General features: G+C 48.8%; 1 protein-coding gene across 1 annotated transcript in view; it reads left to right on the forward strand.

Moving 5' to 3' along the window:
* The first annotated feature begins 283 nt into the window (after positions 1-283).
* The window catches only part of Epas1 (endothelial PAS domain protein 1), a 78,491-nt gene continuing 65,312 nt past the window's right edge, over positions 284-13,462 (forward strand). The window contains exon 1 of the mRNA XM_052186513.1: positions 284-885. Within this exon, the coding sequence (XP_052042473.1) occupies positions 860-885 (26 nt within the window). The 5' untranslated portion in view covers positions 284-859. The remainder of the gene's footprint in view (positions 886-13,462) is intronic.

A 13,462-nucleotide genomic window follows, 5' to 3' on the forward strand; every position in this document is an offset into this window, starting at 1 on the left:
CAAAAAACAAGTCGCTGATCTGCGGAAGGAGGAGGAAGGGCAGGCGGGCGCCGGAGGAGCACTGCCCGAGAGAAAGGGGCGGGACGGGGACGGGGCAGAGGCTGTGACCGCGCCTCCCTATTGGCCGGGACCGGTGGGAAGCCGGGGCAGGCAGCCAGCGGGCAGGGGCGGAGCTTGCCTGGCGCCCCGCCCCCGACCCGCCCCCGGCCCGCTGTCCCACTCCCGCGCCCCTCGCGCCCTCCCGCGGGCGGGCGGGTCCGAGTTTTTAAAGTGGGCTGGCAGCTGAGGAGGCCGGACATTCGAGAGCGGCCGGTGCACAGCTCGGGAGTCCGCAGCGCTCCGCTCCAGCTCTCCTGAGGCGGCCGTACAATCCTCGGCAGTGTCCTGAGACTGTATGGTCATCTCAGCGGCCGCACTCGCTTGTCCCCGGATTTTTTCCAACTTGCTCTCTTCGAACCACCGTTTTCTTTTTTTGTTGTTGTTGTTGGTTTTGGTGGTTGGTTTTGTTTTGTCAGATCCCAGAAAAGTGACTCCAGTTCGGGGATAAACGGAACTTCAGGTCCCTTGTCGCTGCTCTCTTTTTGGCGTCTTACAACCTCCTCCCACTCCTTTCCCCGGCCCCGCCTCCTCCTGCAGGTTCCTCCCCGTCATCCCTTTCCTCCCTCCTCCTCCGCACCTAGCCTGTCGTCCGCAAACTTCCACCTGATCGTGCGGGACTCTCGGACCTGAGAGCACTGAAGACCTTTCACACCTGCCGGGGCGACAGAGAGCTGCGGAGGGCCACAGCGGAGAGAGCGGCTGCAGCCCCTACGGGGTTAAGGAACCCAGGTGCTCCGGGTCTCGGAGGGCCACGGCGACAATGACAGCTGACAAGGAGAAGAAAAGGTAAGCGGGCGTCAGAGCTGGCGACCGACTTGGTCCCAGGCGTTGGCGGAACTGCGCGTGGCGGGCGCGACCCGGGGCAGTTGCGAGAGGTCTCTGAGGCTGGAGGATCGCTCTTGAGGGGTTTTTGAGTAAGCGAGCGAGCAGGTGCTGCCTTCAGGGCCAGGGAGCTGCGGCGTCGCAGTAGAGTTGCAAACCGGATAGTTCCGAGACCTTGAGACACTGAGAGATGGCCCTGGAGGTCAGGGGTGCTTCCGCGGCGCCTTCCAAAGTCTCTCGTCCCTAGAGCGCCAAGCTTCCCCAGCCAGTGGTTTGAAATGTTTTTGGGCTGATGCCCTCCATTCTTAGGAGCTTCCCCCCAACTTCCATGCTGGAGCAGCAGACACACCTTTCTCATCCTAAGGTCTTTCCGAGCGCGCTTCTATGTGGGCTTTGCACCCCAAACCAGCAGGCAAAGCGCACCTCGGGGGTGCGCCCTGCCCGAGAAGCCGGAACACGGCCAAGGGTCCTGCTTCAGACTGCACCCAAGTTTGTTCAACCCCCTTAACCTTGCCCTGCACCTAGACTCCGGCAGAGAGTGCGGAGTGAGTGACCTGGGTTGCCCTGCGGGGGCAGGCGTTCTTGTGCGCAGAGACGGAGGCACCCGGCCGCCCCGAGTGTCTGATTCTTAAGACAGAAGGGCCACCATGACGGCTTGCCCTCGCGAACCTTTCGGCACTGGGTGAGAGGCAACTCCGGCCAACTCGCGTTGCCCTCGAGCCACCTTCAGTCCGCCCCTCATCTGGTGACCTGACACCCAGCTCTCGGAGCTGAGGTGGGAGCGCACCGTGCGCCGGCGCAAACCTGGCTACATCCTCGCCTCCTGCAAAAGTTTATAGCTGCTCGCCCGGCACTTTGCTCCTGTTTCGATCGGCGCTTGCCGTGGGCTAGAGCTCCCAGCACTGCGCTCCGTGGCGACTTAGCTGGGGTGTCTGGAATCGAACGCGAGACGCGCAGAATGACGCGAGCTGCGGGAGATCCGCAGCCTGGCTGAAAAAGACTGGCGGTGAGGACCCAGCCCCGGGCAGGTTGGCTTTTGTTTGGACTTCCACTTAGGGACTTGAGCCTGGAACTGTATCCTCTGGTCGAAAGCGGCAGCTCCCACCTCAGGGCACCGATAAGGAGTTGATAAACTCCAGCGAATCGCACCCGTCCTGGCCCGGCGCCCGCGCCCAGTGCTGGCAGATCTCTAGAGGGGGAAGGGACTGAGTCTAGTTCTAGATTCCCCATTATCGCCCACGAAAAACAACGCTGAGGTTCTATGTCCTTTTAGGTTAGAGAAGGAGAAGCAAGAGAAAGACTAAGATTCCAGCTCAAGCTGTAAAACCAATCAGAGTGTAATCACAGACAATCAAACCTCGAAGTTGGATGGCAGAGAGCAGCCAGAGGCACTTACTGAACATTTTATTACTGCGGTGCCTATGGGTGACTGTCGCGTTTGCCCTAGATGAGGCCTGACAGTAATCAGTGTGAAGTGTCATCTTGTTCTTAGGTCTATCAATGCTTGGGAGAATCAGGGAACAGTGGGGAAAGTTATTTCCATACCCGGCTTGCAGAGTCTCTTTGCAGAAGGCTGGTAGGGAATATAGTCCGGAGCCATGGAGAATGTTGTGTAATGACACTACAAATTAATTATCCACAACAGCGGTCACTTTAAGAACCAGTGTGACACAGACTGTGAACCTCCGAGGAATCTGCCGCCTGTAGTGCAGTGCCCCAGTGGTAGCCGGGCCTGTGTGTGTGTGTGTGTCCGTGTGTCCACGCATTCGTGTGACCAAAAAACAGGGCAAGCAGTGTGTACGTCCCTCTGTCCAGAGTCCTATGAGTAGTCAGTCGTCCAATGCCTGTTAGGATAATGGTTTTGAGACTCTGGCTGAGTTGGCTGGCTTCTTGGGGGCATCGAGATGTAGTTAAAAGTTGTGAAGCAGGGCTTTGAAAGTTGATGTCCCTTAAATGGCTGCCCAAAGCTTCCCAGAAATCACAGTGAGCAGCAAGGGTTCCCGGGGTTGCTGACCCCACCCACTAGTGGTTCAAGGGCCGTCTCTTCTCCACAGCATAACTGAACATTTGTATTGTTCCTTCTGGAACCAGCCCCACGAGAAGCTAGAAGGCTTGTTTTAGTCCCAGACATCCCTGTGTGTGGATATACTCATTCCTAATAGTCAGGAGCCAGACTTTGAATTGTTGGCTGGTTAGCAGACTGGGGAGCCACAGTGAGTTCTCCTCAACCCAGCAGGATTCTCAATTCTAAGACGACCTAAGTGTGGACGCTCTCAAGTGGGGATTTGTAGAGCAGAGCAATTAAGATAAATGGGAGTGAGGTCTTTGGATGGCGAGGAATCTAACTCCATGCCCAAAGCTAGACTCTGGTCCAAGGACCTTTCAGGAGTGCTTCTGGTCCTTGGTGCCAGGGCAAAGATGGGCAAGGAATCGGACCCTCAGGTTTCCTTACTGTGGCTGGCCTCTTATGGCAATGGATTTAATTGTTCCTCTGTTAAAATGAACCCAAAGTCCATCAGTTTTCCAAGCCGAGGAGACAGTGCTGGATGGCCTTCTTGAATGACGCTTATCTTCTGATTAGTGTTCCTTCAACATTTGACTACAGTTTTCGTGGAATTGCCCAGGACCTAGCCTGGTAGAGAAGTGGTGTATGACACTATCAGCCTAGTATTTAAACTGTATTTCACACGGCTTTCTTAAGAGTTGTTTGTTTGTTTGTTTTGTTTTGTTTTGTTTTTAATGTGGTGTCTTCAGTTTTGCTTTTTTGGTTTTATTTTGTTATTTTTCAGCTTCATTGTGGGGCTTGAAGATTATTTTATAAACAAGCATGGAAACCATAAACATATTTTCTCTTTCTGGATAAGGCCCAGGGAAGGTAAAACGACTCCTCTCCCAATGAGGAAAATTAGTGCTGACAAGAATCAGAAAGTTGGTTTATTACAGTCAGTTAACATGTGGTCAGCAGAACCCCCCAGCCCTGACATGCCTCTAGCCAATGAGGATTTCCAAAGAATTAGTACAGCTCACCACGACCACCACCACCACCACCAGATCCCTGAACCTTTAAGACAGAGATTTGCTTTCCTAGGCAAGAGCCTTGTTCTGAGGCAGGAGAGATGTCAACCAGGCAGTGACGCCTGGTAGTTACCGTAGTTACCAACTTTTGGGAATCTGAATCCATCGGTTGAGTACTTTTCCTTTATTTCAGTTAGTGAAAAACAACAACAACAACAACAAAAACAAACAAAAACCCTAACAAACCCTACTACTCTAGGCATTAAGCAAAACCGATGCAAGGACCCTCCTCAGTTCCTGGATGTAGCCAGTTGCTTTGTGAAGGAGAGAGCATTCCACAGCTACTAGATTGTTGCTTGGCCTGATTAGGCGCTTTCATAGGGATGAAAGCCAGGAGCTGAAAACAGTCTACTTTGTTTACGTTGTAAATCAGCCTCTCTGCCACTGTTTCTCTGCCTCTGTGCTTGTGTGTGCTTTCCTGGCCATGCCCAGTGTTCTAGGGATCTATGCTGTTAAGCGGTTAGAAGTAGAAGGAACCAAGTAGCTAATTCTTGATGCTCTGGTGCTCCAGCGCGCTGTGTTTGAAAGCACCTCCTTCAAGACCGAGGCGTTCCCACTTCTGAGGATAGCTTTTCTATGCAGCGTTTACTTGCTTTAAAAACAGCAACAACACTGCTGGGCAGTGGTAGTGCACACCTTTAATCCCAGCACTTGGGAGGCAGAGGCAGAGGCAGGTGGATTTCTGAGTTGAGGCCAGCCTGGTCTACAGGGTAAGTTCCAGGACAGCCAGGAAACCCTGTCTCCAAAACCAAAACAAACAAACAAACAAACAAACAAAAAACCCCCAGCAACAACAAAGCAAAACACTGTTCTGTCTCAGGATAATAGGCTGCTCTTTGGTTTTATCCTGATGGATTTTTCCTCAGTTTTGAGTCCTAAGGAAGGTTTTGTGGTACATAATCTACCGAGCTTTTTACCGTTTCCTGTTTTCTCCCAGGGCCTCACTATTCTGTCTTGCATACTCCAGAACCGTGCTGGCGAGTCTCATGATGATATCCACACCAAGATACTAACCAGTGAGGCAACAAATGTTTCTGGTCTGGAAAAACAATGCTGAAAGCTAAGAAATGGGAAATCCATTCATTACTTTCAATTGCTTGGTCTGATTTGGGGGGGTCAGGGTGGGGGGAACAGGACCACCTAAGAAACCTTAGGGCTGTCAGCCACACATGGGAGTGTTCTTTTGTAGGGTTAAAATATTTGAAGCCAAAGAAAAGAAATTCTGAGTGGCATTTCAGTTGGTCACTATACACCATTATTAAAATGCTTTGGTGTAACTGAGGAAGCTGGCTCACAGTGTCCCTGAGATGATAAAGGGGAGATGCTGGATACCAGCATAAACTGGGTCTCAGTGTGGTGGCAGAAGTTAGGACTTGGAGATGATGTACGTAAAAACATGGAGGCCTCACGCGACTTCTCCATCACCAACTTTTGACACATGGACCAAATGACTACCAAGTTGAACTGCTTGACTTGTTTTGGGTGGAGAATTTGCAGGGAGGACACTTGTAGGCCTCCACGGTGACAACCAGAGGTTTCTGTTTCCACTGAGACAACAGTGGCCTTGACTGACTCCATGAAGGCTGAGGAGGGAGGGGGGCTTTTTTCCCAGAGTCTTGTAAATGGACTTCCTTCCAGGGTGGGATTCGATCTCCAAAATTCTATAGAGTGTGTGTTTTGTTCTTTTGATTTTTTTTTTATGTTAATCTCAATCTCCCCTCTTCATGAAGAGTGAATCCAGAGCTTTGTACGGGCGCGGAAAGCATGGGTGAGGAAAGCATGCTCACCTCTGAGCTGAGACCAAGCTGAGCTCTCAGCCTTCCTGTGCCAGCGCTGTCCTCAGAACTTTCTGGATTAACTTTGTTAATCCTCGTAACAACCCTGTGAGATAAGCTCTGTTATTATCCCCAGTTCACCGATGGGAACTCAGCTGCAGCACGGTGGCTGCCCGTGTCACAGGCAGTATAGCAGAGCTGAGGCTCTCCCTGGCTCCGTGTCTCCAGAGTCCACACTCTCACCCACTGTTCCATGCCTCCTGGCCTTGCCTAAGAGGCCTATAAAGCATTTAATACCATGTCTGAATGTAGTAAGCATGCTATAAATGATAATTTCTTTTGTTGCTGTGTTTATAATTATTATAATGACTTTCTCATGACTCATGCCTTGTATCAAACCTCACACACAGGCAGGAACTGAAGACCCAAAGGCTATTCCTGAAACTCCTGGAATTTCTTCTTCTTTTTATAGTTAGAACAGGGGATAGTTCTCTACTGCCCCTAGAAGTTCAAAGCTTTCTTCCCACCCTTTGCTGGTGGCAAGACTTCAAGAACTGTTCAGTGTTCGGACTCCATTGTGCAGAGGGACCTGTTAGGAGCTCTTCCTCTGCGGCTTCTGAAGAGCCATCTACACATCAAGATGTACAGGACTTCCTCTGGTTCCTTTGATCTTTTGAAATTGCAAGCATAGGAAGGAAAGAATGGATGGGGGGATAAAAAGTAGTTATGACTGTTGTGATTTTATATATATATTGTATATATATTATTTGCTTGCTTGCTTTTTTTGTTTTTTTGTTTGTTTGTTTGTTTTGTTTTTTGTTTTTTGTTTTCGAGACAGAGACTCTCTGTGTAGCCCTGGCTGTTCTGGAACTCACTCTATAGACCAGGCTGGCCTCCAACTCAGAAATCTGCCTGCCTCTGCCTCCAAATGCTGGAATTAAAGGCATGTGCCACCACTGCCTGGCGTGATCATATTTTTATAGAGCCCTTCCTCTGGTGAGCACCCCAGTTCATATACTAAAAACCTTGAGATCTTCTTGAGTTTCCTTGTCACACACCTTGACTGCATTGAAACATCAGAACTGCTGTGGGTCATGGTATGGATGTGGGGTGGGGCGGGGCAGGGCGGGGCGTGTGTGGATATGCACAGCTAGCAACACTTGCAGTTTTCAAGCAGAGTTTGTGTGCAATTCACTGACATTTTTCTGATCCTCTTAAAGAACAACTGAAAGTGAGACTGAGAGAAATGTGGAGGTCCTTTGAGATCCCCAGAACCAGAAATAAGTGTGGCCAAGACTAGAGTGTTGTGCACTTCTGAGTGGCCTTTCCCTAATAGCGCCCCCCCCACCCCAAGAAAAATACTGGTTTCCTTATGACCTCAGGCTCTTTCCAGAGGCCACCAGTACATCCTCTAAGCTCCTGTGATACAGTGTCACCTACCAGAGAGCACAAGTGGTCTGTATGCCAGATCCTTGGAAGCAGATACTTTCTCACACAGAATGAGATTTCAGAATGAGTGGCTTGTTGGTAAGTAAAGCAAACACCTGAAAACGTGTGTGTGTGTGTGTGTGTGTGTGTGTGTGTGTGTGTGTGATGGCTCTGCACTTCAGAGCACTTTCTGATCTTATAGAAGACCTGGGTTTGGTTCCCAGAACCCATGTGCTCATAACTGCCCCTCAGTCCAGTTCCTGGGGATCTGACACCCACAGCCCACCGCCACTGCAGTCACATGCACTCATGCACACACACACTTAAAAATAATATATATAGACATATATATTTAAAAATTCACATATATGTGTGTATGTATGTGTGTATATCCATGTATACATCTGACATGCTTTTAACTTCACAACATCATGGAAATAGACCTTTAGAACTTTCCTACGTCCCCCAGTGGCTCACTGCATTCACCATTTTAGTGGCAACTTCCAATGTCATAGGTAAGAATCAGATGATTAACATTTTTCATCTGGTTAGACAATATAAACAAACATGTAGACACACACATACACACACACACACACACATCTACCATGCTGCACTATTAGACATGATATTCTAGAGGCGGGCCCTAAAGACCAGTCTACTGCCACTGGCAATTTAAATGTTAATGAGTAGCATTAGTGGCCTCCTTTGGTCTGCCCTTGGTTTGAAGTGCACTGTTAGTTGGCCTCTAACTGGGAAGTCAGTAGTTGCTAAGAGTAAGAGGACGCATAGGCTCCATCTAAGAAAGATAAGAATGCTTTATAAGTCCTTTAAAATACATCAGCTGCAGTACATGGTTGGGACTGGTAATAAGTTAAACCACGATGCTGTGCGTCTAGCCGTGGAGCCTGTCTTTTGATGGCATATCACTGTTAACAAGCACACGCTCCTCTGATCGCTGTGTGAGGTTTTCCTGACTGCCTACCTCCTGTAGTGGTGGGAAAAGACGGTGGGAAACGGAGGGGCTAAACGAACCAAACCACTTCATCTGAAGCAAACCTGGGAGTGGCCGGCCCTATGTGTGGAGAGGCCGCGTCCAGAACACCACTCAGGCTCCTGGTCTTGTGTTGTTTTGTTGGTCTTGTGTTGTGTTGTTTTGTTGGGAGGGGTCATAGGCAGGAACTCAAAGGAGCAACTCAAACTGTAGCACTAACTCCTCTCATTACTAATGAGTAATTACAGCAAATATTTACAGGTCTCCTTCCTACCTTTATGACTTCCTGTTGCTGAAGCACTTTGGAGTGTTGAGAAAGATTGTTCTGGAAAAATACGTCATACATGGTTGCAGGAAAAGAGCGGCTTTAAGCACAACACACACACACACACACAAACAGTTGGTTTTGTTTATGAATTCCACGTGGGAATAAAAAATTACACCTTCAAGAGGCTGAGAATCTTGCTTTTCAAAACAAGGCTTTAAAATTCTCGACTACTGATTTTACAGTAATAATAAGACTGCATGTTTATAAAATACAACTTGGGGTTGAAGCTTGCCATTGCATAAATACCTTTTAAAACACTACAATGTTTTATGAAACTGTGACCCCACAGTGTCTTCTGAATGAAACAAAAAACCTTATTCAAATAAATCAAGATATATAAAATAAGCCATGTGGGCAACTCTCTGAATTCCAGAAGCCCTGATAACGCTTATTTTCTATGTATTTAGGTTTTTTTTTTTTTTTTGGTTGTTTGTTTTTTAAATCAGTCTAGTCAGTGGCTTTCCCGGTCCTCTCCTGTGAGCCACTGTGCCCTGTTTCTCTCTGGTGTGCCCAGCAGTTCCCAGATGCTATTTTAGAATGGCAGCCTTCACTCCAGCCTGGCCGAGGTCGGTGGAGCTAATTTTGGTGTCTAGGGTAAAGGCAGCGAGAAAGCCTGTGCAGAGCCAAAAGGCATTTTTGTCCCAAGCTTACAGCAGTGTGGTGTTACCAGAGGCACTACATTTCACCTTTAGAACCTTTATTTGTATACTTGCACAACAAATGTTTACCTAGATTTTAAGATAAGGGAAATTTGAAGCTCCCATTTCACTGGTGACAAGGGAGCGTCTATAATTGTAACTGTATCACCGCACAGCTGGAGTCTCTTTTATTCTATAGCCAGGATTTAAGGGAATTAATGGTGGGTGTGGTGTCAAAGCCATGGCCCTCCTCAGTTTCTGTTTCTGGCTTTATTACTGCTTCTATGCTTTCTTGGTTCAGTCAATGTGCTCCATCCATTTGGTGAAGGCCTTTTTGGTAGTGTGGGAAGTAGAGGGACTTCAGTGTGCTCTGTGACCCCCACTCCGGAGTCATCTGCTGTTCTAGGGAAACCAGTCACCAGAGCCTGGCTCCGTCACAGTCTTCCTAGGCTCTCAAAACATTACATGGCGCCCATACTGCCCTGTGTCAGGCCCGCAAGTCCCCTTGGAAGTACAGCAGTGGCCAGAGGGTTCTGTGTGGACTTGGGGATTTCTCTGAAGATCCCCCAAGGATTTGCTAAATACTCAGTCTAAAGAACTGGGACTCAAGGGCCTTCCCAAAGGGAAGCTATGAGGCAGATGACTTTGCTGGAAATGTGGGTCCCTACCCTGCCTCATTCAGTCACTCATGGTGGCCCCTGAACTCCTCGCAAGCCTGTTCCTCTGCCACGCAGATATTGTCGTGGTATTCTTCTCTGGTTCTTAGTCCATGCTTCAATGGTTTCTGCACAAATAGCTCACACTGTTTCTACCATGAGCCTAAGCTTTCCGCCTTTAGCAGAATCCCATAATATTTCCCGACACTTCCCTTCCATTTGCTCTTTTATATTTCCTTGTTGTTTAACGGCATTTTATTTGTTCCTGCCTTTCCCCACTCTTGCACGTGAATTGAGAGCAGGGGGTGTCTGATTTTCTGGCCAATAAAACGTGGATCCTTTTCACTTCTCTCTGAAGTCATGGCCCATTAAAAAAAATAAATACAGAATGGGTTTGTTGATATCTCACTTTCTTGGGCTCAGCTGTCTCCATCCACACGATCTCCCTTCACCTGCTTCTGTTTAGAACAAGAAAAGAAAATAACTGGGGGCAAGGCCTGGGCCAGGTGAGCATTATTTGCTATCAAACACTAGGATCAGGCTGGTAGAATGCCAATGCTTCACATCAAGAATGCATAGTAGTCTAGGTAAATTCTCCAGCTTAGCTCCGGAGTTAAATTGCCAGGTGGGAAATTATGCAAATACATACAAGCTCTCCGAAAGGGCCTTCCCTGGGAAACAAACCTCCTTCAGTCGTGTGCATTGTGTAGCCCTGGATCAGTCTGATCTTCGGTCTGAATTTTTAAATTTGCATAGTGAGTTTAAAACTTGCTTTCTATCTCCATTTTAGGTGTTCTGTAGTTGTCTGTAGATGGAATTCAGGAATGTGGGGACCTTAGTTCAGGGAGATGGAAAACACAGGCAGAAACACCGCCTCAGATCAGCTTACCCCATCCTTGAGGCTTGTGGCAATGCCGGCCTTGAGTGTCCATGCTTACAGGTTTACTGATGTGGGGATTGTGCTTCACCAAAAAAAGATCCCCATGAGGCATACGACCTCTGGTCTCTTCAAAGGACTTGTTTAAACCGGTTTGTGGCAGTGTGTGGCCTTGATGTATCCAAGCTGCACCTTTGGGGTGTGGTCATCTTGCTGTGGAGTAAAAACTAGTCTAGAAAAACCATGGAGCCAGGAGCAGAAAATGGATAGGACTCGAGAGCGCTGGGCTGTCTAGAGTTAAAGGGGACTGAGCTGGAGAGGACCAGAGTGGGCAGGACAGGACTGGTGGGTGCTCCTCTCGACCCAGAATCAGTAGCTCTTACATTGGAAGAGATGGCGCCTGGGCCTGGGCTGGAGACTCTGGGGACAGCCCTCTTCTAGCCAGTTTGATGGAATTCTTGGCCTGCCTCTTTGGGGACAATAGGAGCTATTCAGAACAATTTTATTGTCCTCCTCCCACAAACCTAGAGTGTGCACACCTAGGAGTGATTGGCAGAGGCCCTGGTGGCTTCCATGACAATGACCTGAAAGCGCTGAACCCATAGATCTTAGGAAACCGGCTGTCATTCAGTCAGGTGTGGATTTCTTTGTGCCTTGCACAACTACTTGGGAGTGATAGGTGCTGGAGTTCAGGAACCTGAAGGGGGAGGCTTGCTGTTACCCTAAAATGGCCTTGCCCTTCATCCCCCATGGTCTCACTAGGATGGCAAAGCCTTTGTCCCCTTGGGGACTTGATAAGGCCGTTTGTCATATCGTTTCTTGCCATTTCTCTTTAGAGAAGGAGAAGACATCCTTCCAGCACCTAGCGCGTGGAGGGAGTTGGACAACTAAGGCTGAGTCAAATTCTTAGTCTCTGCCGATGGCTCTACACACACCCTCGTCAGAGCACGCTGGCCGAGCCGTTCTCTGACCTTCTCCTTAAAACCCAGATCTGACGTTCTGAGTCTGACCATGCCAGAATAGTGGGGGAAGAAAGAATCATCTTTCGTAGTCACCTGGGCAGAACACAGCCCTTTTCTCTCCACAAGCAGCCGTAACCTTTTCCCTGGAGGAATTTAGAAGCACGAAGGTCACAGTTGGTCAAAGTAGGCCAAGAGTTGGTCAAAGATCCCAAGTCCCTGGACAAGATCCCATGTTAGGGACAGCAGAGGCCAGCAACTGATCCTAGTCACATTAGTTTACCCTGCCCAGTGGAACTTCAAGAGAGGTAACAGCTCCTGAACAGTTTTGTGTTAAACTTTAACCTCAGAATGACAACTGTGATGTCTCAACTGTTAGTTCTGTCCTCAATGGTTGTAGAGTGGAGAAACCGCTGCTCAGTTCTGGTCGGTTGGTTAGGTCAGTGGTTTGCTCAGGTTAAAGCCTGAGCCCAGAGACGGAGCCGTATAGGAATAAGGAGTCAATGGAGCTGTGCAGCACAGTGCAGACTGGTACGTACCCAGGAGCTAACTGAGACCTCGGGCTGGCAGTTCCTTCGGGACGCCTCAGGGAAACGCTAAGAAAAGCCAGAAACCAGACCAGATCTGGCCACACACACTCGGGTCTCTCTGTGCTATAAAAGTGAGTGTAACACCTACATTCCATCGCTTCTTACAGGCACCAGGAAGGGCAGAGAGAGGAAGGTGCCTTGACCAAACATCGGCAAACCTTGGGTGGATGGCGCCATGTCTATGCATTTGTTTTCTTTCCCCAGTGTGATTTTAATGTTTAAAAAGATGTATGTGGGGCTGGAGAGATGGCTCAAAGGTTAAGAGCACTGACTGCTCTTCTGAAGGTCCTGAGTTCAAATCCCAGCAACCACATGATGGCTCACAACCATCTGTAACGAGATCTGACACCCTCTTCTGGAGCATCTGAGGATAAGCTACAGTGTACTTACATATAATAAAAAAAAAAAAAAAAGATGTATGTGTATGCACATGTGTTTGTATGTGACACCTATGTGCAGGTACCTGCAGAGACCAGAAGAGGGTGCTAGATCTCCTTAAGCTAGAATCACAAGTGTGGTTGGGCATGGGTGCTTGGAATTGGGCCTGGGCCCCCTGCTAAGGTGCTCTTAACTGCTAAGTTCCCCACCAGCCTCCGAGTTCCAAATTAAAAGGTCCTTAAAACAAGCAACAATAAACAAACAAAGCCCATCTTTTCTTCTCCTGAACTCATAGCAAGTTCTGCCTGGCCATGGTCAGTGGGGTGCTAGGGCCTGGGCACAGCTCAAGCTGGTGTGGCTGTCTAGCTCGCTCCAGGCTCTGGGGAGATCCAGAGGACGAGAGCTCTCCTGGTGTCCGTGCTCTCCATCCTGAGCCATCTCTTAAGCACATCAGAAACTCCTCTTTTATCTAACTCAATGGGTGCCTTTTAGTTCTGGCCACCTGTAGTTGCTTGTATGGGGACAAGGGTGGTGACTTAACCTTAATTTTCCTGGCATTAGGTCCCCAGGGCCCTTGTTTATTTCAGGGAGTGACAAGCTTTCACCCACTTGAATTCCTTTGCCTCCAAATAGCGTCAGACGACCACAAGCCTTCTGTTTTTTTCACTTTGGTTTTGCCAGATTCTACATGCCGCCAGAGCCACCAGAGCCACCAGAGCCACCAGAGCCACCAGCTCTTGTTTTGTGTCCCTGGCACAGCTGGTCTTCCTATGAAGTTCAAAGCTGCTTTCAGGTGTCTTTGGGAGTCTGGAAGACTGTTTTAGTTTGCTCTCTGGTCTGTGT

Source organism: Apodemus sylvaticus, chromosome 6 (assembly GCF_947179515.1).
Source record: "Apodemus sylvaticus chromosome 6, mApoSyl1.1, whole genome shotgun sequence".
NCBI classification, from domain to species: domain Eukaryota; kingdom Metazoa; phylum Chordata; class Mammalia; order Rodentia; family Muridae; genus Apodemus; species Apodemus sylvaticus.